Below are 25,836 nucleotides of genomic sequence, written 5' to 3' on the forward strand. Positions count from 1 at the left end.
TGAGAGGCAAGGCTTGTGTGGTGTGCCCTGTCAGGTGGGTGGGTGGGGGGGTGGGTGGGGGTCTGGCAAACAGGACTGTGCTGACCGTGTCCTGCGCCAGCTGTCCTGCTCTTGCTGCGATCTGCGTTAGCTGTGCCGTGTGGCACCTGTGCTCACCTGTTAGTAGCGCCTGTGATAACTGTGCTCTGTTAGCCGTGTTGTGCTGGCTGTGCTTTTTGTCTAGCTGTGCGCTGTGTTAGCTGTGCTCATGCTAGCTGTGGTGTGTTAGCTGCGCTCTGTGCTAGCTGTGCGCTGTGTTAGCTGTGCTCATGCTAGCTGTGGCGTGTTAGCTGCGCTCTGTGCTAGCTGTGCTCTGTGTTAGCTGCGCTCTGTGCAGTGTGCTTGTGTTGCTGTGCTCTTTGCTTTGGTGTGTAGCTGCGCTCTGTTTAGTTTGTGCCTGTGTTAGCTGCGCTCTGTGTTAGCAGCGCTCTGTGCTAGCTGTGCTCTGTGTTAGCTGCGCTCTGTGCTAGCTGCGCGTCCTGTTTAGCTTGCGCTGTGTAGCTCGCTTCTGTGTTAGAGCCGTTGTGCTATGTCTCTGTTGTTAGCTGCGCTCTGTGCTAGCTGTGCTCTGTGTTAGCTGCGCTCTGTGCTAGCTGTGCTCTGTGTTAGCTGTGCTCTGTGTTAGCTGTGCTCATGCTAGCTGTGCGCTGTGCTTGCTGGTCTCAGCGACTGAGTTCACTTTGTGTTTTTCTGCGCTCTTTAAACAGTTTAATAAATATTGTTTATTGTTTTCGGCTGTGGGTAGATGGCCGTTCATCATTTGTCTTGAACTTATGCGTGCTTTGGTGTGGTGTCATTCCAAAGAGAAACTCCCCCCCATAAATCAAAACGCGCTTGGTTGTGCGTGGCTTCAGAATGATCGCGGTGACCTGTTTTTCATGTGTCAAACCAAATCTTTCTTCTGTGTCTACAGAAGCCCGTTTGAATGTATGTCGTTCGGGTTTTAATTATTCTTATCAGTGCATGGAGGTGTCCTTTAAATTGGAGAATACTGCGTACTGGCAACCTAATCTGTTGTTTTCTCTGTGTTTCACAGTCACAACATTTAGGACATAACTGAAGGTCTGGAGTCCTCTTTCAGGTCGATCTGAGCTGCTGCCTCCACGGAACTTTCCGGATCCTTTCTCTACTGTGGGGAAAGGGGAGGAGTTTACCCTGGTGACGTCATCATGTTTGGTCCTGTACATTTTAGGTACACGTTTGTTGTGTCCTTATAAATGAGAATGGTAAATGAGCGTCAAGCTGCGGACAATAATATTAAATAGTGATTTTTGTCCGGGCTTCCCCTTTAAGTGGTGGACTTGCAGCTCTTTGTTGTTGTGTGGAGTAGTACCCCAGGGCTGCTCGAACTTAATATGCTCATGAGTTCAGCGTTTTTCGATTTTGCTTCAGATCTTATCGGGGCATAACGAGGCCTTGTGCTAGTGCGGGTGGAGATTTCCGTTTTCTAATGTGAAGTCTGGATTTGAATACCATTTTGTCAATGGCAGTTCATATTGAATGGAGGTTCTGCTGTAACTGAGCTCTGATTTTCTTATTTAGCGCTTTGAGGTTGTCTGTATGTGGGATATCTGTTGGACATTAGGCAGATTTAATAGATTCTCGTTCTGTGAGCCAACAGACCACTTTCGCTGCCATATAGGGTAATTGGTTGAAGAGCTGTTTGACGTATTTTTAGACATATTTCCGGTGAGATTGATTTGAGTAGTGCTTTCTGCGGTGTAGAATGCCCGTCATGCTTTCAGTTTCTTCATGCTCACTGCCAAGCCAAACTTTGAGCTCAGCTTATTTTAATGTTTCTTTACCTCTCCCCCTTCTCCCTCTCTTCTCTCTGCATTCTACCCATCCCTAGTACCCGTCTATCTTCCTCTACTAGTTTTTTTTCCCCTGCTTTTTCCTTTTTCACTCTCTTCTCTGACTCTGTATTCATCCTTTCGTTCTCCAATCTCCACCCCCCCCCCCCCCCGTTGCTTTTGGGGAGTGCTCTTGGGGGCGGGGTTTGGAGCTGTGTTGGACACATGGTGATTGACGCTCACAGGGCAGGTCGACCGACCGCTCTCTCTCTCTCTCCTCTCCTTGGCTTTCTCTTGCTCTTTTGCCCTCTCCCACGGCTGAGCTGTGTTAAGTCTGCTCTCTGTCTCTCAGGCTGTAAGTGAGTTAATGACAGCGTGCAGGCCGAAGAGCCGGCTGGCGTCCTCAGGCCAGGCTGTCAGACGGCCTGGTCACATGGGGCTGGCTGTAGAGCCAATGGCTGCGCAGGAAGGCTGTTGTTCTCGGTGCCGGCTTCCGGAAGGCTCCGTGTGCTGAGAACCTCAGGAGAAGAGAGCTTCTACTGCATCAGGTCCGGTCTCTGGTGTTCAGCGTTGATCTCTGATGTTCAGTGTTAGTCCCTGGTGTTTATCATTACCCCCTGGAGGTCATTTTTAGTCTGTGGTGTTCAGTGTTGGTCTCTGATGTTTCATTAGATTGCGGCGTTCAGTGTTACTCCGAGTCCCTGGTGGACAGTGTTTTTGTGTTAAGTGTTAGTACCTGGTGTTCAGTAGGAGTTTCTGGCTCTGCAGGACGAGTGTTCAGAGTGATGGGAGGTGAGTGTACAGTCATTGGAGAGAAGCTGATTTTGGTTGACGTGGCGTTCTGTCGATGCACTCAATCCAGTCAGGACCCCGAAGTGCGCTTAACACACTTTCGGGCGGAGCGCACTGAACGCTCTTGTCGGCGGAGTGCGTCCAACAGGCTCTCGCCGCGCGCGGCCCCTCCGTGACGCCCTGGGGGGGACCCCGCTGGCGGCAGTGCGCCTCCTCTTTTCGATCCGCTCGGCCTGCCCCCTCAGAGAGAGCGCTGCCGTCGAGCCTCGGGGGGCCTCCCGCCGCAGCCGCACACGCTCAGATCTCACTGCAGGTGTGCGGGCCCCGGGGGGCTCTCTGTCCCCCGAACGCGGCCTCACACATCAAAACCCCCCCCCCCACCCCCATGGTCCTCTTTAACCTGCATCGAAAACACGAAACCTGCGTTCGCTTATGAGAGCAGGTGGAAACCGTCGGAATGTGCATTCTTCTCTCTTTAAAAAAAAAATGTCAGAACTTTTATCAGAAAGGGTGTTCTTTGGAGTAGTATTATAAAGAATAATTTAAAAGATTATCAACGAAAGGCAAGCACTACTTTTTGATGTTTTGTCTTATTGTTTTGATGACTTTCTGATTTGTTTGCTTAGAGCTCAGTTTCGCTGAAGTCTCTTCGCTGGGACCGTGTGTCTGCTGTTGGTCAGTGCTGCCCTCTGGTGGCGGGAGTGTGGGAACTGCAGCCAACAGGGCTGAGTGAGTCTAGGGGAGAATGTGTCTGTCTGTGGGTCAGGGGTTTACAGATGGTTAAAGTTAAAATAATCCTGCTTAACCAGCCACAGTTTTCATCCAGTTGGCCTTTATAGGATCTTCATTTTCTGTTGATGTAAATTTCTGTCTACCAGTGACTGTGCTTTGCTTTCTAACGTGTGTGAGGTGAACTCTGAAATTAGGTCTGGAGAATTGTTCACTTTTTTTGTCGCCCCGTTGACTCTCAGTACAGTAGAGTGAGGGCTCAGCCATTCCCTCTCAGCCCAAAGGCTCCTGACTCCAGCCCTGCATTTTTACTTTCTTTCTCATAGCGCCGCCATTCGTCGGTTCTGCGTGATGTCACTTCCTGTCTTTGCGGCCACGCGAGGTCGCGTAGCGAGAGCCCGCCGTGCCGACTGACCTCTTGGCTCGCTCTCGCCCGGGGGGTCAAAGGTCGGCAGCCTTCGCCCGCCTCAGCGAAAAAACCGGACAAAAAAACGGAGAGAAACGACAGGCCCCCAGGGCCCCTGACAGGAACCAGCTGTGACACCCGGGGCCCCCCCCCCCCCCTCCCCCCCCAGGAGCCCAAAATAGACTCCGGGGCTGTGCTCTGCCTGGCAGGTGTGAATACAAACCCGAATCCTGTCCGGCTCCTTCTGTTTCCGTGTGAGGTCCCATCGGAGAAACTCACTGCCTTGCTTTTTTCATTTGTTTAGTTTTAAAGCAGAACATTGCCTTTAATGTGGAGATTCCCTGGAAAACCATATCAAGCACACAGCCTGTTTGTGTGTGTGTGTGTGTGTGTGTGTCTGTGTTTGTCTGAAGTGGTTGTTTGTGTGTTCACTTGTGTGCATGCCTGGATGTGTGTGCGCATTCGTGGGCGTATGTGCATGTGTGTGAGTCTGAGGTGTGTGTGTGTGTGTGCGTGTGCGTGTGCGTGTGTGTGTGTGTGTGTGTGTCTGAGGTATGTGTGTGTGTGTGTTGATGGTAGGTGTGGTATGTGTGTGTGTGTGTGTGTGTGTGTGTGGTATGAGTGTGTGGGTTGTGTGTGTGTGTGTGTGTGTGTGTGTGTGGGTGTGTGTGTGTGTGTGTGTGTGTGTGTGTGGGTGTGTGTGTGTGTGTGTGTGGGGTGTGTGTGTGGTGTGTGTGTGTGTGTGTGTGTGTGTGTGTGTCTGAGGTTGTTGTGTGTGTGTGTGTGGTGTGTGTGTGTGTGTGTGTGTGTGTTGTGTGTGTGTGAGGTGTGTCTGAGGTATGTGTGTGTGTGTGTGTGTGTGTGTGTGTGTGTGTGTGTGTGTGTGTGTGTAGTGTGTTGTGAGTGTGAGTGTGAGTGTGTGTGTGTGTGTGTGTGTGTGTCTCTAGTCTCCGGTGCTGATCTGGCCCACGTGCCCCATTGTGTAGCGGCGGCGGCGGCAGCATTGTCAGCGCTGCTGTGTTTGTGTAGCGCCCCGTGTCACCGTCAGCACAGAGAGAGCGCCTCTATAGCCCTGCAGATCTGTGTCTGCTCGTCCCACTGCCCACCCCACTGCCCCCCTCACTGCCCCCCACGCCCCTCACTACCCACCTCTGTCTGTCTGTCTGTCTATCTCCCTCTCTCCTCTCTCCCTCTCTCTCTCTCTATCTCTGTTAGTCCCACTGCCCACCCCACTACCCCCATCTCTGTCTGTCTGTCTGTCTGTCTCTCTATCTCTCCCTCTCTCCCCTGTCTCTCTCTCTCTCTGTTAGTCCCACTGCCCACCTCACTACCCCCACCTCTGTCTGTCTGTCTGTCTCTCTATAGCCGCGTTTCCACCAAAATTACCCGGAACTTTCAGTCCCAGGAACTACTTTACCAGGAACTAAAAGGTTCCTTCAGCCAATGGTTGTCTGCGTTTCCACCGGGGTCTAAAGTACCGCGAAGATTAGGCAAATTAGCCCACTGACGTTGTCGTCGGTCCATCTGTCATATGATTTCTTCTGTAAACCCATACTACCACCGAAGTAGCCTACATTATTTTCTAATAACCGGGACAGCCCGGAGGGGTTTATTCCACTTATATACAACGGGTTACCAACAATGACTATATATGGTTACTTTTGTATTTATTGATTTTCATATATCCTCTCAAACACATTCATTAACAGCAGAAAACATGCACACGTTGTAAACAATTTGCTGTTTTATTACTTTCTCGTCGTCAATTCCATATAGGCTAATTGCAAAATGACAATAATAGAACGAAAACTCGGACTTGCGTGAAAATGTAAATTAGTAGTGGTACAGCCACCGTTCGCTTTCCTTCGAAGTTACTGCTAGCCGAGCAGCGAAGTGTGCCCTCCAGATGCGAACCATGCACCACAAATGAGTCCATAGTCTTCCTGGTCTTTTCGTGGAATTGAAAAATGGCAGTAAAATTGAGTAAAATTACGGCAGTCTGAAAAAGCTAAAGGGAAGATTACTAGAATTAACCTGTTATTTTACCCGGATAAAAAGTGCGGAAGGTGATTTCCAGTTTGCTTGTTCTGTATCACCAATGTTAATTATGCAGAACTACAGCATACCTCACATAACTGTATCAAACGTTTTGAGTCAATTACAACGGGCTAACAAAGAAAATCCGGAAGAAAATATTCAGCAACCGAATTAATCCGTTTGAATGTTTTGGTAGCCTACGTAATATGCTGTCCCAGCACGAATGCTTAGCATTTTATAAAACGAATACTAAAGCAAGAAAAGAACAGAAGAGCACACGTTATAATTCCAAGACGTTGACAGGCTATAACCAAAAGTAGCCTACTGCGCCGCATAACATACAAGTTTGATTTGAAGTTATTATGAAAATAAATTGGTTTGCCGCTGCATATTTTCAAACATGGCGGGTAATGGCGGAAAATAAATACAACACAAATGCTACGAGTAGTCGACCAATCAGAAATGTTCAGCGCTGCAAGCTCCACCCAAAAGGTTCCTGCACTTTCTGAAAGTACTACCCCCCGAGCAGGAACGTTTTGGGGGGTAAAACAAAGCCCCCAGAACTAAATTTAGACCCTAGTTCCTGCGGTGGAAACGCACTGAGTTCCTCAAAAGGTTCCTAGTTCCGGGGTATAGTTCCTGCGGTGGAAACGCGGCTTATCTCTCCCTCTCTCCCTCTCTCTCTCTGTTAGTCCCACTGCCCCCCTCTCTGTCCGTCTCTCCCTCTCTCTGTCTCTCTACCACCTCTCTCTCAGTCCCCCCCCCCATAACAATTAACAGTGACACACCTGACACTTAATTAATACAGTGGAATAAAGTCAATTTAAATTTAAAAAGTGGAAAATTAAAGACTACAGACAACCTACAATTTGAATAATAAACTTTGCGAATAAGGACTGTAATAAGAACAGAACTACTAACAATACGAGTAATGGAGTTGGGAAATCACTGACCTTCATTTTGTGACAGGTGGCCACTTATCTTGCTCCCAAAGGGCATTCAGTGTTCTCACCCAGGGCTCAGGGGAGTTTTTTTATATTATTGTAATGGTAACTTTGGGGAAGTTTAGGCGAAATTGTTCCAGTTTTTGAATAGAGGTGTCTCTCTCTCTCTTTTTCTCTCTCTCTCAGTCAGAGGCAGTACTGTTGCTCACATCGGTATTGATTATCACAGTGAACTGGTGAATTTGCCTCAGGTAGGAATACAACTGCGACTAGCATCGTGACCTTCCACAGCAGGGCTCTCAAAACTCCAGTCCTGGAGGGCCGCAGTGTCTGCAGGTTTAACTCCAGTCCTGGAGGGCCGCAGTGTCTGCAGGTTTAACTCCAGTCCTGGAGGGGGCGCTGTGTCTGCAGGTCTAACTCCAGTCCTGGAGATCCACAGTGTCTGCAGGTTTAACTCCAGTCCTGGAGATCCACAGTGTCTGCAGGTTTAACTCCAGTCCTGGAGATCCACAGTGTCTGCAGGTTTAACTCCAGTCCTGGAGATCCACAGTGTCTGCAGGTTTAACTCCAGTCCTGGAGGGCCGCAGTGTCTGCTGGTTTAACTCCAGTCCTGGAGGGCCGCAGTGTCTGCAGGTTTAACTCCAGTCCTGGAGGGCCGCAGTGTCTGCAGGTTTAACTCCAGTCCTGGAGGGCCACAGTGTCTGCAGGTTTAACTCCAGTCCTGGAGAGCCGCAGTGTCTGCAGGTTTAACTCCAGTCCTGGAGGGCCGCAGTGTCTGCAGGTTTAACTCCAGTCCTGGAGGGCCGCAGCGTCTGCAGGTTTAACTCCAGTCCTGGAGGGCCGCAGTGTCTGCGGGTCTTGGGTGATTTCCTTTCAATCAGCAGCCAATCAAAGCCTTGAGAACTCGGTGTGTGGACTCCTCAGCCAATCACGTGCTCAAACGAATCATCCTTGCTGGAAGACGCCGAACACCGGCGGACGCTGCGGCCCTCCAGGACTGGAGTTTGGCAGCCCGGTTCGACGGCCGGTGCGCCTCCAGCGACAGGTTCTCCGCGTCCAGTGATCTGTGGGCGGATATGCTCAGGAGGTAAGACCGGTTGTCTGACAGTCGGAGGGTTGCGGTTCAAACCCCGACCGGGCATGTCAACTTCCTTGACAAGACACCTAACCCCAAACCTTAACTGCTCTGGCGAATGAGAGGCATCAATTGTAAAGCGCTTTGGATAAAAGCGCTATATAAATGCAGTCCATTTACCATTTACCATTTGTTCCCAGCGTTCAGGTTTAGCGGTGCGAGCTGGAAGTGCTCAGTGGCTCTGAGCGCCATGGTCTCCAGGCTTGGGTCTCAGCTGCTGCTGCTGAAACGTGTGTTTGCGCGCTTATGAAAGTGGCTGTGGACAGGAGCGCCTGCTGAACGTCTGAACGTCTGAATGTAAACGTCCCCAGCGGGGGTGTGTATGTGTGTGTGTGTGTGTGTGTGTGTGTGTGGGGTGGCGTCACTCTTAGGCCGTACGGGGGGTCATCGATGGGGTATTGTCCTGGAAGAACTGAACTGCGGTGTGCACTCTGAGAAGCTAGGGTTTGGCGTCGCTGGATGGGGATGGATGGGGGGAGAGGTGCCTTTGGGTCACCAGTGGGGTATTATTTTGAGGTCACCCCTGGGATTTTGAAAAACATTTTTTAGTGTTACCAGCGGGGTGTGTTTTTAGGGTCGCTGGTGGGCTGTTTCGGGGTCCCCAGCGAGCTGCGTTTTGCAGTGATGACTGCGGTGGGCGGTGGTGGCGGTATCCCTTCTGTCCGCGAGTCTGAGGATCGGGGCGTGTCTGAGCGCTAGCCGCGCGCTAGCCGGCGAGCCGAAGCCTGGCGGGCGTGCGGGCGAGGGCGTGGCGGATTCGCCGGGGGGGGGGGGGGGGGCGAGGCGTCCCCCAGCTGCAGGTTAGCCGCGCGCGGGCTGCCAGTCCGCTTCCTCTGGGGGATTCAAACCCGCAACCACACAGAGGGGAGACTGAGAGTCTGCGGTGCGCAGACACGAAACTAGGAAACGGGAGGAGAGACTTTATCTGTGCGTGTGTGTGTGTGTGTGTGTGTTCCTGTGTTTGTACGGTATGTGTGTGGGCGTGTGTGCAAATGTATGTGTGTGTGTGTGTGTGTGTGTGTTTCTGGTTTCTGTGCTTGTACAGTACGTGTGTATGTGTGTTTCTGTGTTTGTGAGTTTCTGTTTGCGTGTGTGTGTGTGTGTGTGTTTCTGTTTGCATGTGTGTGTTTGTGTGTGTGTATTTCTGTGTGTCTGTGTGTTTCTGTTTGCGTGTGTGTGTATTTCTGTGTTTCTGTGTGTTTTCTTTTCATTGGATGAGAGAAAGCGAGAGAAAAAGAGGGGAGGATGGACTGATAGAGACAGTGATACAGTGATAGAGGGAGGATCAGAGACAGAGAGAGAGAGAGTGTTTATTGTACACAGTCCTCCCTCCTGCCCCTAACTAGTCCCAGCTCATTCTCTGTACCCCCACTCCTTCTGCCTTGTAGTCATAACTGCCTCAGACCTGCCCCACATGCATCCGGTTCTCCTCGTCTCGCTGTACCCAGTCTGGGACAGGGGACGCTGTCCCGTTTGTGAAGGTTGGTGTCACTCGTCCCAAGTCCACCTGTCCAGAGCAGCCTGTCCAGGCCAGCTGTTTCTGAAGCCATAGCAGGTCTGTACGGTAACATTTTCACATTACATTACAGGCACTTAGCAGACACTCTTATCCAGAGTACCTTACGCAACGTTTTACACAGAATTTACACTGCGTCCATTTATACAGCTGGATATACACTGAGGCAATGCAGGTTAAGTACCTTGCTCAAGGGTACAACGGCAGTGTCCTACCCAGGAATCGGAATTTTCCAAAGAGCACATGCAATTTATGGGGCACACTTCATGCGTCCCGGTCAGTAGATGTGCTCCTAAACGATTTTTCCAGTTGGCACACACACGAGGAACAAACGCTCCTAAAATAGGAGCGCTGTAGAACCCTGCGTAAGAGAGGGACTGCTGTACGGCCGGGAAGCTTAGGAGGGGCCCCGCGGTCTGTTTGATCTCCTACCCAAAAGTATGGCGGCGGCATCCATGTTTTTTTTTTTTTCCACGAGGGCCGTCCAAACATTCCGGATGGAATGGTTCAGTTTGGGATTAGGGGGAGGAGAGCTGCTTTTAGTTGGATTTTGGGGGTGGGGTGGGGTGGGGGGGGAGGGAGCGTGCGGCTGCTGAGTTTGGGGCCGCTCCCCCCTCCCCCCCCTCCCTCCCTCCCCTCCTGCTGTCCCGAATGGCGGTTTCTCCGGGCGGTTCTTTTTTGGCGGTTGCAGAGAGCCCCAAACCCCGGGCCGGCCGCAGGGTGAGGGGAGCAGGCCTCCCCCCCCCCAACGCGGGCCCGCCTGCTTCGCGGGACGGTAATTACACAGCGCGTGTATTTATACACATCCCTGACTCAACGTGCGTGTGCGGGCTCCTCCTCTCTCTGCAGCGCTGCGCCGCGTGTGGACAGTGTGTGTGTGTGTGCGTGAGTGTGTGAGTGTGAGTGTGTGTGTGTGTGGGCGTGTGTGTGTGTGAGTGTGTGAGTGTGTGTGTGTGTGTGTGTGTGTGTGAGTGTGTGCGTGTGTGTGTATGTGTGTGTGTGGGCGTGTGTGTGTGTGTGCGCGCTGGTGTGTGTTTATATGCGTGTGTGTGTTTATATGCGTGTGTGTGCGTGCTCGTGTGTGTGTGTTTATATGCATGTGTGTGCGCGTGCTTGTGTGTGTGTGTTTATATGCGTGTGTGTGCGTGCGCGCTGGTGTGTGTTTATATGCGTGTGTGTGTGTGTTTATATGCATGTGTGTGCGTGCGTGCTGGTGTGTGTTTATATGCGTGTGTGTGTGCGTGCTCGTGTGTGTGTGTTTATATACGTGTGTGTGCGTGCGCGCTGGTGTGTGTTTATATGTGTGTGTGTGTGTGCGTGTGCGCTGGTGTGTGTTTATATGTGTGTGTGTGTGTGCGTGCGTGCTGGTGTGTGTTTATATGCGTGTGTGTGCGCGTGCTCCTGTGTGTGTGTTTATATGCGTGCGCGTGCTCCTGTGTGTGTGTTTATATGCGTGCGCGCGCTCCTGCGTGCGGGTCGGTGTGCAGGTTGGAACAGGCCCGGGGTTGTGAGTGGCAGGTGAAAACCTGTCTGACCTCATTGGTAACGGCAGAGCTGAGCTCGGGTCCCTGCTCCCCAGCCTCGCAGCTCCGCATGCGGCAGTGAGGAGAGCATGCTGACCTGCCTGCCGCTCTCCGCTAGAGCCTGGAAGAGCCTCGGCTGCCTGGTGAGACCCCTACTGTACCCCCTCCAGTGTGTGTGTGTGTGTGTGTGTGTGTGAGGGGGAGAAAGAGACTTTGTGTGTCTGTGTTTGCGTGCGTCTGTGAATGTTGAATGTGTATGTGTTTGCCTGTTTGTGTGTGTCTCTGAATGTCTGTCTGTGTGTGTGTGTGTGTGTGTGTGTGTGTGTGTTTGTGTTTCTGTTTGCGTGTACATATATGTAAGTCATGTGTGGGGTCATTGTATAGTGTTACAGAGTAATGAGGGATGGCTGTACACATGTGTAAAAACAGCCCAGAGTGAAGGCACTGACCTGTGTGCTTGGTTTGGTGTGTGTGTGTGTGAGTGTGTGTGTGTGTATGTGTGTGTGTGTGAGTGTGTGTGGTGTGTGTGTGTGTGTGTGTGCGTGCGCCGGCAGGCTCAGCCGTAGTTGGAGAGTCTCCCGGTCTGGTCGCTCGCGGCTCTGTTGTGTCTGCGGCTGACGCTGCTGATCGCGGCTGATCGCTGCTGATCGCTGTTATCCTCTCTGATCGCGCGCTCCGCTCCTCTGGCTTTCCTCTTTCAGCGAACGAGCCAGCGTCAGCCTGGGGGGGGGGGGCATACCTCTGTACACTGACTGTGGAGAGAGGGACAGACAGAGAGACACAAAGAGAGAGAGAGAGGGACAGAGAGAGAGGGGGTAGTACAGAGGGACAGAGAGAGAGAGAGAGGGAGAGAGAGAGACACAGAGAGAGAGGGTAGTACAGAGGGACAGAGAGAGAGAGAGAGAGGGAGGGTAGTACAGCGGGACGGAGAGACAGAGGGAGCGAGGTTAGGGACTAGAGGGATCGGGGGAGTGTGTGCGTGCTCCCCTCCGTTTGAAATCCGACTCTCCGTGTTTTTTTGTGGTGACGCCGGGGGTGGGTGCCGAGCGGAGTTTGGGAGCAGCCCCGGTGAGCCAGCCGGTCGCTCTGACCGTCTCCTGCACACGCTGACGCCGCTAACGCCGCTCTCTCCCGCCCGTCGCTCCGGACGCAGGTGTCACGGCGGGAACGCTTTCCGCTCCTGACACCCCGGGGGCCCCCGTTCCGCGATCCCGCCGCTCTCTCTCCCCGGAAAAACCGCCGGTCTGGGAATTTTTGGAATTTTTTGGGCTTTTTCTTTCTTCCTTTTGGGAAAATGAGGAGTTTTTTTTGAGAGGGACGGGACCGGCGTGACGTCGCCCGGGCCGCGGCGACGGACGGGAGCCCAGCGGAGAGCCCCGAGCAGCCTGGGAAGGAGAGGGGGGAAGAGAAGAAGGAAGGAGAGGGAGAGAGACGGAGAGAGAGAGAGAGAGATAGAGAGAGAAAAACAGAGACTGGGATAAGCCGGGTGAGAGGAGGGAAGATTGGGGAGAGGGTGGAGAAGCGAGAGAGGGACAGAGAGAGAGAGAAAGAGAGAGAGGGAGAGAGAGAGAGAGAGAGAGAGGGAGGGAGAGAGAGAGAAAAAGAGTGTGTGGTTACTTCACTGTGACAGCATGGCAGCTGCGTTTGAGAGAACGTGACAGACCGGCGTAGCGCGGGGGCCTGGAGAGAGAGACCGCTCGGTCGCGCGCTCGCAGAGACGCGGCTGCGGGCGGACGGACGGACGCGCGGTCTCCCGTCGCCGCGGCAAACGGGCGCCGCCCTCGCCCCGCGACGAGCGGCCTCTTCGCTCGGGGAAGATATTCCGGAACCCTCCGTGGCGCCGTCGGCGGACGACCGCGTGCTTTTTTTTTTTTTGCGGGCGCACAGGAGCGAGCGCCGGCGCGGTAAACCGACGCGGCGCCCTTAGCGCGGGCTCAGCGTCAGCCAGTAGGAGGCGCTAATCTCCCGCTTGGCCAGCGCGAGCTAGCGAACAGCGCTAACGCGGAGCCAAATCTGACCGCAGAATCCAACCCCTGGGAAAAAGAGAAGAAGAAGAAGAAATCCAATTATATCGCCACCGGAAGACATTCAGACGACCGGAAGGAGGGCTTATTTTTGTTTTTCGCTTGTTCGTCTTCACGCCGGCCTCTTTGCACACGGTCCCTAAGGAGAGTGTCATGACCCGTCTCGGGGGGGCCGCCGTCGGGCTGTGATTTGTTTTTTGGGGGTGGGGGGGGGAGAGGATCGGTGCGCGCGCTGCGTTCGGACTCGGGGGCGCCCCCTGCTGCCATGCGGTCGTCGGCGGCGGGGCGGGCGGCGGGGGGGGCCGAGCCGCCCTACCCCGCGCCGGCGGGGGCCGAGTGGCGTTTCGAGAGCCCCGTGGGGGTGGACTGCAGCTCCCCCGAGCCCCGCTGCATCTGGCTGGCGGTGCTGCGCGGCGTCTCAGACCCCGCGGGGCCGCCCTGCCCCGAAATCCCCCGGAGGGGACAGCAGCACCCCTGCCCTCAGCACCGGGTAAGCACTCTAAACTTCCCCCCCCCACCCCAAAACTACCCTGTGTGATTTCATCAGCCTGCGAAAATCTACTGTGGATCATACAGGGCTGTTTAATGGCATCGTCTCTTTGCTTATAAGTAGAGTGGTGTTTTTATAGACCTCCCTATGGAAAGAGTGGTGTTTTTATAGACCTCCCTATGGAAAGAGTGGTGTTTTTATAGACCTCCCTATGGAAAGAGTGGTGTTTTTATAGACCTCCCTATGGAAAGAGTGGTGTTTTTATAGACCTCCCTATGGAAAGAGTGGTGTTTTTATAGACCTCCCTATGGAAAGAGTGGTGTTTGTATAGACCTCCCTATGGAAAGAGTGGTGTTTGTACAGACCTTCCTATAAGCAGAGTGGTGTTTGTACAGACCTTCCTATAAGCAGAGTGGGGTTTTTACAGACCTTCCTATAAGCAGAGAGTTGTTTTACAGACCTTCCTATAAGAAGAGTGTTGTTTTTACAGACCTCCATATAAGCAGAGTGTTGTTTTTACAGACCTTCCTTTGAGCAGAGTGTTGTTTTTACAGACCTCCATATAAGCAGAGAGTTGTTTTTACAGACCTTCCTATAAGCAGGGTGGTGTTTGTACAGACCTTCCTATAAGCAGAGAGTTGTTTTTACAGACCTTCCTATAAGCAGAGAGTTGTTTTTACAGACCTTCCTATAAGCAGAGTGTTGTTTTTACAGACCTCCATATAAGCAGAGTGTTGTTTTTGCAGACCTTCCTATAAGCAGAGAGTTGTTTTTACAGACCTTCCTATAAGCAGAGAGTTGTTTTTACAGACCTTCCTATAAGCAGAGTTGTTTTTACAGACCTCCATATAAGCAGCGTGTTGTTTTTGCAGACTGCCCTATGAGCAGAGTGGTGTTTTTGTAGACCTGCCTGTAAGCAGAGTGGTGTTTTTGCAGACTGCCCTATGAGCAGAGTGTGCTATTGTGTAACAGGGGAGACGTGGACCGTCTGAACCACGTTGTTGTGCTCTGGTTTGCATGTGGTTCATTTGCGCGGTGTTGTGTGTCATTAGGGTGCTGTGTATGTACACACGTGTGTGTGTGTGTGTGTGTGTGTGTCTGAGACAGCGAATCCCTGTGCTGGTGTAAAGACCCCCAGGGGCTCCTGTTGGCCAGTGGAGCGGAAGGCGGTCAGTCTTGCCCCTCCCCCCCCCCGCGAGACCGTCGGACGCCCTCCCTCCTCTCTGTGCCGTCTACGTCCGCCTCCTCAGGGCGGTCCGCGGGTCGGCGAAGCCTTTTGGAGTTCGTTAAAGGCGGAGCGGTGGAATTTGGTCACCTGACCACCACGCGGGGGGGGGTCAGTGGGCGGTGCTCTCTGGTTTCTCTGGAAACGGGGGGGCGACGGGCTTAAAGGAGATACTGGGAAGGCGCTGTGACTTTTAGTACCTCCGTGCCAGTTGCAGACACCCAGATGAAAGAGGTGAAGGGGGCTGTGGAGGTTGCGTCTGTTAGCATGTAGAGTTGTGGGGTGGGGGGGGGGTGGGGGGTGTGGTCGGCATCAAGCAGTGAATGCGGACAGACGGGGGTGTCGTGAGCCCGGGTTCGGGGGCTGGGCGGGGGGAATGGGGGAGGGATGCGTTTTGTTTCTTAGCGGCCTGTGGAATTCTGGGTATTTCTTGCCCGCGTCCTCTCGAGGCGGCGTTTGTTTGCTCGCGTGCTCCGTCGAAATGCCTCCCTGGGGAACGTGGGACGGAACCGCCCTGAGGAGGGAGGGGACCGGCCCCCGAGCTTCCGGGGGTTGGGGGAGGCTAGTTCCTCTGCGGTACACCCAGCCCCCAACCCCACTCCCCTCCCCCCCTGGAGGTAGCTTAGCACGTTAGCGGCAGCCGAGCGCGCGGGTGCAGGCAGACGCCGTCGCCGCGTACGCGGATGCAGCGGCGACCCCCTCCCTCTCCACCCTGCGGCAGCACTTCCCGAAAGTTTCCCGAGAGAGAATTTGAGGCCCGCCGAGCGTGCGTGCGTGCCGCCGAATCTGGGCGTGGCCTCCACGTGCCGGCGCGTCCGTGCATCGTTCGCCCCGGCAGCCCGTCGGCAGGAAAACCCGCTTCGTCTCCTCGTTTCGCGTTCGCGTTACCAGGGGCCGACCGCGAAGCCTTCCGGGGGCACCTCGGACCCCGAACGGCGAAACCGCAGGTTGAGGTTTCCTGAAGGTTTGGGTCGATTCGATTCGGGTTTGGACGGACCAATCAGAGCACTTAAAAAAAGATCACGGGACGCCGTGCCGGTTTTTTTTCCCCGTCCGTGACCTTTGACCTGCCTTCGAGCGTCGCTGTCGCGGCGCCGCTAACTCTGCGGCGCGTTCGGACCGAGCGAGGCCGACGCCTCGGCTGGCGTCTCCGGGTACGCCCGCGCGCTCTCCCTGTATCCGTGGGGGAACGCTACGGTCAGAGCTGGGAAAACGACGCGGGGGTCCTGAGCGGACGACGGAAGACGAGGTGTTTACGACGCTCCTCCTCGGACCGGCGTCCCGAGCTGGAGTCGTTTCGGGGGGGTTGTGGCGTGGGGGGGGGGGCTGGTCTCGTGAAGGCCTCGTCAGAACGCTCGACTCGGATAGCTCTCGACAGCCGGGACGGTCGCGCTTGTTTTGTCTCCTCTCCGAGCCCGAGGCTCTCTCCCTCCCTCCCTCCCTCCCTCCCTCCCTCTCTCTCTCTCTCTCTTACATGGGTAAACACCGTCTAAACTCCGCTGCCCCCTTATTAACCGCAGACCGCCGCGTAATTGGCTTACCTGACGGGGCGGGGAGCTCCAGACGCACGCGGGGCTCGTTCTCCCACGGTTAGGGAGCCGTCTGTCTGTCTGTCTGCCAACGGCGTCGTCCTCCCCTCGTACGCTTTTTATTACTGGGATTTTTATTAATAGGAATCAACCATTTGCAGCACACCGATGCGCCAGATATTGTGTGCTTAGTAACTGTTTGCTTGTGTTCCTGATACTGCATTCTGTGATCAGCTCTATAATAATAATAATAATAATAATAATAATAACAGTAGACTTTATTTGTGAAGTACTTTTTTACATGGCACACAATGCACATTACACAATAAATATATATATATATATATAAACACGTGAGCTGAATGAAGACGATACAACATTGAATAAAACAATATAAATAGTTACATAATGTCTGAAGAAAGTTTATTTGGGGGACAGCCAGATTTAGAAGAAGACAGAGTCAAAAGCCCTGATAAAATCTGCCAATTATTCCGTGCAATTGGAACTCTCTCTTAGGGTCTTTTGACTTGTGCGTGCGTGTGTCTGTCAGTGTGTCTGTGTCTGCGTGTGTTTGTGTATGTCTGCGTGTGTGTGTGTGTGTGTGTGTACAGCGCGTCTGTGTCTGCGTGTGTTTGTGTATGTCTGCGTGTGTGTGTGTGTACAGTGTGGGGAACTGAAAGTATATGTGGCAAGTATTTAGTACAGCTGAGTTTTTGTTGCTTGCAAATGAATACTGTCTGTATTTTATTGTGTCTGTGTGAGTGAGCGTCTGCGTATCTGTGAGTGAGTGTGTGTGTGTGTGTGTGTGAGTATCTGTGTGTGTGTGTGTGTGTGAGATTCTAGCATGGGTCCTATGGCGTATGTGGCTGTCCTTGGACGCAGTGTGGATGTGGCGATAACAGCCGTGTTGTGAGAGTCGCCTGTGAACGTGCGATGATCGAGGGGTGTGTAAGGAGGGGGGTAGACGGGGCGCACGTGGACGTTTCGGGGGGTAGGGGCGGTGTTTTTGGGCGGGGGCGGGGGGGTATTGGCTGTGTGTTTACCGGGGGCAGACCGGCGTGTTTTCGGGGAGCCTGGTTTGGTCCGGGGCCCCTGGACAGAAACGGCAGTTCCTGTCTGAGGAGCGTAATGACAGGGTTTCGGCGCCGCGCCGCGCCGGGAGGGGCCGTGCGGTCGAAACCGGCGTGTTGGGGCATGCCCCGGGAACGGGCCCTCCGCCCCTCCCTCCCTCCCCGTTCCCCGGCTCCGCTCCCTCATTCTTCCGTCTCTCTCTCTCTCTCTCTCTCTCTTTTCCCCCATGTCTCGACACGTCCTGGCCTCAGCAGCTCTGGCTCTGTGGAATTTGCCTGCATGCTTTCTCCATTGTTCTTTCTGTCTTTCTGTCTGTCTGTCTGTCTGTCTGTCCCTCTCCCTCTCTCTCTCTCTCTCTCGGCAGTTGCCTGAGCCCTGACGCTTGGTGAAAAGTGACTAGTGGGTGTGTGTGTGTGTGTGTGTGTGTGATGCTTTTGGCGGGTGTGGGATGGAGGGGGGGGGGGTTGCATCACCGGGAGTCGTAACATGGGCAAGACAGGTGAAGAGGGAGAGAGAGAGAAAAACAAAAGACACAGAAAGAGAAGAGACAGCCATAGTTGATCAGTTGAAACAGTTGGCTGCATGGTAACTTCACCCCAGTGTCTCAGATCTGAGTTTGTTGGTGACTTTTAATGTGGAAACAGAAGGGAGAATGCCTGACCAGAGGGGGGGGGGCAATCTACAGGCGACAGGACGTATCAGTTGAAGTTTGTCTGCATAGTTTGTCTGATTATAACAGCAGACAGAGCCGTGGCTGGTTACAGGGGGTGAAAGTATGGGAAGGAGGGCGGAAGTGCATTGTGGGAAGACGGAGGAAGTGAATTGTGGGAGCTGAGTAACAAGTAACATGACTGGGCTGGAAAGAGGGCCCCCTTTCCCCCCCCCTCGCGTCCACAATCAACTATTTTTAGAGGCACGGTCATTTTCGAATGGCCAGTGACACACACCCTCCCCACCCCCCTCCCTCGTCCAGCGCTTCCTGCCTCGAGCCTGCTACTTCCTGTTGTTGTGTGACAGGGCCTTCGAGGTCGTTGAATGAGTGGGATGAGGGGGGGCAGTAAGAATGAGAGGGTGAGCGGGGCAGTAAGAATGAGAGGGTGAGGGGGGCAGTAAGAATGAGAGGGTGAGGGGGGCAGTAAGAATGAGAGGGTGAGGGGGGCAGTAAGAATGAGTGGGATGAGGGGGGCAGTAAGAATGAGAGGGTGAGGGGGCGGTGAGAATGAGAGGGTGAGGGGGCAGTAAGAATAAGAGGGTGAGGGGGCAGTAAGAATGAGAGGGTGAGGGGGCAGTAAGAATGAGAGGGTGAGCGGGGCAGTAAGAATGAGAGGGTGAGGGGGCAGTAAGAATGAGAGGATGAGCGGGGCAGTAAGAATGAGAGGGTGAGGGGGGCGGTAAGAATGAGAGGGTGAGGCGGGCGGTAAGAATGAGAGGGTGAGGGGCAGTAAGAATGAGAGGGTGAGGGGGCAGTAAGAATGAGAGGCTGAGGGGGCAGTAAGAATGAGAGGGTGAGGGGGCAGTAAGAATGAGAGGGTGAGGGGGCAGTAAGAATGAGAGGGTGAGGGGGCAGTAAGAATGAGTGGGATGGGGGGCAGTAAGAATGAGAGGGTGAGGGGGCAGTAAGAATGAGAGGGTGAGGGGGCAGTAAGAATGAGAGGGTGAGCGGGGCAGTAAGAATGAGTGGGGGAGGGGCAGTAAGAATGAGAGGGTGAGCGGGGCAGTAAGAATGAGAGGGTGAGGGGGCAGTAAGAATGAGAGGGTGAGCGGGGCAGTAAGAATGAGTGGTGAGGGGGGCAGTAAGAATGAGAGGGTGAGGGGGGCAGTAAGAATGAGAGGGTGAGGGGGCAGTAAGAATGAGAGGGTGAGGGGGGCAGTAAGAATGAGAGGGTGAGCGGGGCAGTAAGAATGAGAGGGTGAGGGGGGCAGTAAGAATGAGAGGGTGAGCGGGGCAGTAAGAAAGAGAGGGTGAGGGGGCAGTAAGAATGAGAGGGTGAGCGGGGCAGTAAGAATGAGTGGGTGAGGGGGGCAGTAAGAATGAGAGGGTGAGGGGGCAGTAAGAATGAGAGGGTGAGCGGGGCAGTAAGAATGAGAGGGTGAGGGGGGCAGTAAGAATGAGAGGGTGAGCGGGGCAGTAAGAATGAGAGGGTGAGGGGGCAGTAAGAATGAGAGGGCTGAGGGGGCAGTAAGAATGAGAGGGTGAGGGGGGCAGTAAGAATGAGAGGGTGAGCGGGGCAGTAAGAATGAGTGGGTGAGGGGGGCAGTAAGAATGAGAGGGTGAGCGGGGCAGTAAGAATGAGAGGGTGAGCGGGGCAGTAAGAATGAGAGGGTGAGGGGGGCAGTAAGAATGAGTGGGTGAGGGGGCAGAGACAGGGTAGAGCGCAGCAGATGAGGGTGAGGGAAGCGGGGTGGGGTGGCTTTTAAGCGGGGTTCTCCCTCAGCCAGGTGCTTTCAGCTGATTGGTTAATCACCTTCACGAAAACACACGTGCGCTTCAACGTGTCGAACATTCAGAGAGTCGGGATTCGTTTAACGGTCAGTTTCAGGAAAAGAGCGAGTGAGAACTGACCCGTCAAACGAACTCAAAATGAAATCAAAAGTTAAAAGTCAAAACAAAACAAACAAAAGTTAAGCTCAAAACAAAAACGTTTTTTGAAGCAAGTTGCCTTGAAATATTGAGTATTCTGGACTTTTTTTTTTACGGTGTAGGGTGTGAAGTTTGGCCTGGGCCGATGTGTTCCGTTCTCATGGTGGTATGAGTGTAGATGCAAGATGACCCGGGTTGCCTAGATGCCCTTTGTCTACATGTGCCTCTGCATGTGTGCGTGTGCCTGCCTGATATCTAATCAAATAGGATGCTTCTGCGAATTAAATAACTAAGAGCAGGAGTTGTAGTGGAGCCCTGAAATAGGCCCTTGTTGCACGCCCCTACCCTCGACGCTGCTGTCTTCTTCCAGAATGTTCCTTTCAGTCTGGCGTTCTGTTGTTACGGGAACGGCTGTGGGTCACCCCGATCCCGTCGTGTTTTCGGGAGCGGGACGGAAATATCCCGTCGAGACATTCCGGGGAAGGGGGGGGGGCTGGGGGGGGCGGTTCAGGAATTCCTCAGCGTTCCGGCAGATCCGGCGGGGGCCGGTGATGTCACCTCTCAGGAAGGCTCTTCCTCCGCGCCGTCTCCACGGACGTGTGAGAACAGGACGCGTATTTTAGCGCGGAGCCAGGCGCTTGGGGAGACCCCTTGTCCGGCACCGTCCCCTGGTGGACATTCCATCTTCGTTCCGGCCTGGTTTTGAGCTGGTCCTGCTGGTTTGAAGCTGGTTTGGAGATGGTCCTACTGGTTTGAAGCTGGTTTGGAGATGGTCCTACTGGTTTGAAGCTGGTTTGGAGATGGTCCTACTGGTTTGAAGCTGGTTTGGAGATGGTCCTGCTGGTTTGAAGCTGGTTTGGAGATGGTCCTACTGGTTTGAAGCTGGTTTTGAGCCGGTCCTGCTGGTTTGAAGCTGGTTTGGAGATGGTCCTACTGGTTTGAAGCTGGTTTGGAGATGGTCCTACTGGTTTGAAGCTGGTTTTGAGCCGGTCCTGCTGGTTTGAAGCTGGTTTTGAGCTGGTCCTGCTGGTTTGAAGCTGGTTTGGAGATGGTCTTGCTGGCAATAGGACGGTTGAGAGAAATCGTGCTGGCAGGACCACGTCTAGCTGGCAGGCCTGGTTTGGTACAGGCAATAGACCAAGTCCCAGATGTTACCCAGGTGGAGCAGAAGCTGGTTCCAGCTGGATTCCATTTTAGGCTGGTAGCGGGAATTTCTGCCAGGGGTCACCCAAAACTCACAGGGTTCCCTTTCCCTCTTTGCGTTGCAGGCGAAGGGGCGGAGAGATGGGATTTCGTCCAGTGAGAAGACGAGGATGTCGACGAGGGAGGGCGCGGCCTGGCAGGGCCCGCGGACGCTGGTTCTGAGGAAGAACTCGCAGGGTTTCGGATTCACCCTGCGCCACTTCATCGTCTACCCGCCCGAGTCCTCCCTGCACACCTGCCTCATGGTGAGTCCTGCACCGCACCGGCCAATCGCAGCCCTGTTCTGCCCCGCATTGGCCAATCACAGCCCCGTCCTGACACACACTGGCCAATTGCAGCCCTGTACTGCCCCGCACCGACCAATCACAGCCCCGTTCTGTCCCACACTGGCCAATTGCAGGCCCGTCCTGACCCGCACTATGCCAATTGCAACCCCATCCTGACCTGCATCGGCCAATCACAGCCCCATCCTGGCCCGGCCAATCACAACCTAGGCAACAAAGCTGCCACTCTTACCTGCCTCAGAATGCCCCTAATCGTTGTCTGCGACTGCGTGTGCATACATGTGTGTATGTGTATGAGTGTGTGTGTGTGTGTGTGTGTGTGTGTGTCAGGTGGGTCAGTTTGTAGGTGTGGCCCAGGCAGTCGGACGCTGACCCAACAGTTAGGGCACCAGGCATGTGACGTCATCACTGTTCATCAGACTGAGAAAGAAAGGGACGGAGAGAGTGAAAGAACAAAGCCCCCATTCTTTCAGCCCCCTACCCCAGCAAGGGCGGAGTCGGAGTGAAAGCTCCATTGTGACGGGCCGGTACTGTAGGCGAGGGGCGGGGCCCGAGTGAAAGCTCCATTGTGACGGGCCGGTACCGTGGGCGAGGGGCGGAGCCTGTGTGAAAGCTCCATTGTGACTGGCCGGTGCTGGGCTGTACCAGGCTGAGCACCGCTCATCTCGTCCACACCTGTCTGAGTCCTCCGCTGGCCCCCGCTATCTTACTGTGGCCCCATTCAGTACAGAAGGTTCTGGAGAATCCCTCTATGTGCTCCCTTTCTTTCCAGTCCATCTCCTGATTAACCAATAGCTCTCAAGGCCAGTGCCAGTGCGGGCCTCTGACATAAGCACTATGAGGTCATTTAGGGCCACGGGTGTTCTAGGGCCACACAGTTCAATTCAACTGGTGGGTGTGATTTATAACGGTGCACTTCGTGGCCACAACAAAATTCTCATTTAGCCCCGCCCTAGAGACCCCCAAAACCCCTAGAGACGACTCTTGTATTTACATTCAATGATTTTGTGCTGAAACTAGATTTTCAACAAAATGCAGTTTTGGTTTATCGCTGCTTGTCTTTGGGCTAGTCCTGGGCGGCGTGATGATGTCATCGAACGTCGGCGATAGCAAACGCACGTCGCGATCCGTCCTTGCGACCCCCTAGCTGCCATACCGGGTACTTGGGTCATATTGAGGAAAAGCTATTTTTTTTCCCTCAGATACCCTGCTTCATAGTCTACTGGCACCGACTTTTCCTGGCATGTTTTACGACTGATCAATGCACGTTTTGTTGTTTCTCAACTCCTCTGGTTGCTAGTTCTCGTATTCTACCTTGTATCTAACTAAAATCCAGTGAAAATATATGATCTGCGCAATGGACGGGTTTCTGTCAATCTATCGCTGTGTTGTGTCAAATGTTTTATGTATGTATGTCCATTGTTCCTCGTAAGTAATTCGTTTTTAACTAAAGATGAAAGAAGTCCTCAAATAAATATGGAATATTAATTCTTTGTAACATGACCGTCTGCTTCTGTGGCATTAAGAGAGCGTGCCTTCCCTCATTAGATATTAAGAGCGTCTAATTAAAAACAATTAAGAGCTCTTCATCAGCTGCAGTTAAGGTCTTAAGGAAAAGCCGGCTAACAGTGGGCTACTTCAGGAGCACGGTTGTGAACCCCTGGTTTGCAGCATCCTCCACTGTGTTGGACAGCCCCGAAATGAGTGCATCAGTAAGGGGTACATTTTGAGTAAGGGGAGAGGAGGTAAGAAATAATGACCTAAGTTATTAGAAACAGGACTTACAGCTCTTTAAAAAAAACCCGGTGTATTCCACAGCAGTTTGACTTCACAGAGCCGGTTCCTGCCGGTCTGTTATTTTCGATCATGCGGAACAGCGTCTGAAGGAACCGGTTCTTTGACTCGACGGCAGCGTCGTTCCCACCTTCGCTCCGCGGGAGACGGGCGCTACGTCACGCTCGGGGAGACGGCAGAGACGGGCGCGCCACGCGACACCGCCAATTTCACCCGCCGCCGGAAATTATGTCGGCCAATAAGATCTCCATCTCGGCCACCGACGGACTCCGCGGCGGCGGCGTCTCGCAGCGAAGCTTATCTCGCATGGGGGGGGGGGGGGGGCGGAGAAAGACACGGCAGCGCGAGAGTTTCTCAGACGAGGCTTTTAATGAGATTTACCGTAGCAGATACACTCTCACAAGGTACACAAGGGTACGAATTCTGTACAAGTACAAAGACTCCTAAGGTACTAGTGACAAGCATTGTACCTCTAGGGACGATGTATTTATCTGGTAAGGAGTCTGTATTTCAGGTACTCACAGGACACGATTTCCTTCTAGGTACTGAATGTTACCTTTTATTCTGGTAAAGGTGCAGTTCTGTATTTTCAAGGGGTACTGCCACAGTGACAAGCGATTGTACCTTTCTAGGTGCTGAATGGTGCCTTTTTTTCGGAGAGTGTACTACTCAGCCTGGCGTGATTCAGGCTCGCCCCCCCCTGCCCGTGCGATGGGTCGCCGTGGCTTCTGGCCCGCCTACCAGCCGGTGTGCGGGGCGGAGGTGGATGGACGGAGAGGGAGGGAGGGAGAGAGCGAGAGATGGAGATAGATAAGGGTGGTCCGATGGAGGGATGACGGTGGTCCGAGGGCGGCTGGGTGTCATTCTGGGGCTGCCGGGGTCTCTTTTCTCTCCCCTAAACCCCCTGGCTTTTGTCTGCACGTGAAGAATGAGCCCAGTCAGCAAGGCCCAAAGCCTGAACTGGCCAACCTCAGCCCCCTGCCCCAAACTGCCCACTCAGCTGCGTGCGTGTGTGTGTGTGTGTGTGTGTGTGTGGGGGGGCGGTGTTGGAAGTGTGTTGGTGAGTGTGTGCATGTGAGTGGGTGGGTTGTTGTGGTGTGTGGTGTGTGTGGTGTGTGTGTGGGTGTGAGTGGGGGGGTGGTGTGTGAGAGTGATGAGATTGATTTAGTGTTGGGAGTGAGATGGTAGATGTGAGTGTGAGTGATGTGTGTGTGGTGTGTGTGTGGTGGGTGTGAATGATGGTGTGTGTGTGTTGATGTGTGGGTGTGGAGTGGGTGTGTGTGGTGTGTAAGTGGTGAGTGTGTGTAGGGTGTGTGGATGGAGTGTACTGAGTGATGTCAGTGGTGCATGCATGTGATGTGATGCTCGTGTGTTGTGCCGAGTGTGGGGTGAGGATTGTTTGTGTGGTCTGTTGTGTCCAGTGTGCATGTGGTGGTGAGTGTGGTGATATGAGTGGTGTCGTTGTGAAACAACATGCCCAGCACTCTTCTTGCCCCTGCTGAATATGGGTCCCTTTATCCATCTTGTCCATAAGCATCGCTCTTAAAACTGCCCGATCTGCGGTGCAAGCTCTTAATCTTTCGTAATGGCATGCTATCCCTGCCTCAGCTGTGCTCTGTGCTGCCCTCTACTGTCTATAGTGGAAATAAACTGTCTACATCTTGAATGGGCTGCAGTCTGATTCTTTAGTCTTCTTGAATCATTGAAAAAAAAACATTTGAAAGGATGAGGTCGGTATTTAGCTGAAGCACCATTAGCATCGCTGAGCAGTTCTTTTGTGTTTGTTTTGGATGTATTGATGACACTCAGACTGGCTTTGTGAGAAAAGTCCAAATGAACATGTTTGGTCAATATCCAAAACATTTATGAAATGCAGGGTTTGTTTGTGTGTGGCATTTTCCACCTGCAGACTTGTACGAAGTCATTTGTATTTATTTAAAACCAGAAGTTGCAATTTATTTGAGTTTTTATTTATTAAACACATGAAGTTTGAATAGTGTTGCAAAATGGGTAAGGAACTGGGCTAGCAACCTAAAGATCACAGTTTCGATTCCAGGGTAGGACACTGCCATTGTACTCTTGAGCAAGGTACTTAACCTGCTTTGCTTCAGTATACATTCAGCTGTTTAAATGGATGCAATGTAAATGCTATGTAATAAGTTGTATAAGTCGCTCAGGATAGGAGCGTTTGCTAAATGCCTATCAAGTGCTGTAAAAGTTTCAGAATAAATGGATAATATCAGGGTTACCTAATGACATCCGTAATGTCTGCAAAGTGACATCCGTTACCTAATTAATGTCATGGGGTCCCTAGCTCTGGCCAGGGAGGGCTACTGTAGTTAGGCGGTAGCATACATCGATGTGTCCTTCGCCAGAGGAGGCTAGGAGCCGAGGGAGGGAGGGCACAACGATCGATTTCTGGGGCACAGAGGAGGTGCATTTTTTGTGTATTGGGACGCATCTCCCTGTGACTCTATAGGACTAAAACCATTGACCTCAGCCTACACTGTGGCCCTCCAGAACTAAAGCATGGGACCCGTATGTGTAATGTATTGATGCCTCGATTGGAGGCCCCCTATAAAATGGTGTCTGATGATGTCATCTCTGTCGGGGGTCTCGTTTCGGGCATCCAAGCGCACCTCCACAGTGACGGGACTTTGCCTGACGTAGTCTGGTTGTGTCGCCATGGCGACGACCCCGCCCGACCCGGTCCGGGCGTGT

At 53.2% G+C, this 25,836-nt stretch overlaps 1 protein-coding gene across 6 annotated transcripts in view; it reads left to right on the forward strand.

The window, feature by feature from the left end:
- LOC135244162 (rho GTPase-activating protein 23-like) overlaps positions 1-25,836 on the forward strand; it is a 98,090-nt gene that overhangs the window by 35,427 nt on the left and 36,827 nt on the right. For 4 of the 6 annotated variants that reach the window (XM_064316399.1, XM_064316396.1, XM_064316398.1 and 1 more), the window contains exon 2: positions 21,103-21,282. In XM_064316399.1, coding sequence (XP_064172469.1) covers positions 21,103-21,282 — 180 coding nt within the window. Of the gene's footprint in view, positions 1-10,959; positions 11,058-13,310; positions 13,429-21,102; positions 21,283-25,836 lie in introns of those variants that run through there. The other 2 variants (XM_064316397.1, XM_064316400.1) reach the window with 2 other exon arrangements.

The sequence above is a fragment of the Anguilla rostrata genome, chromosome 17 (assembly GCF_018555375.3).
Source record: "Anguilla rostrata isolate EN2019 chromosome 17, ASM1855537v3, whole genome shotgun sequence".
Lineage (NCBI taxonomy): Eukaryota > Metazoa > Chordata > Actinopteri > Anguilliformes > Anguillidae > Anguilla > Anguilla rostrata.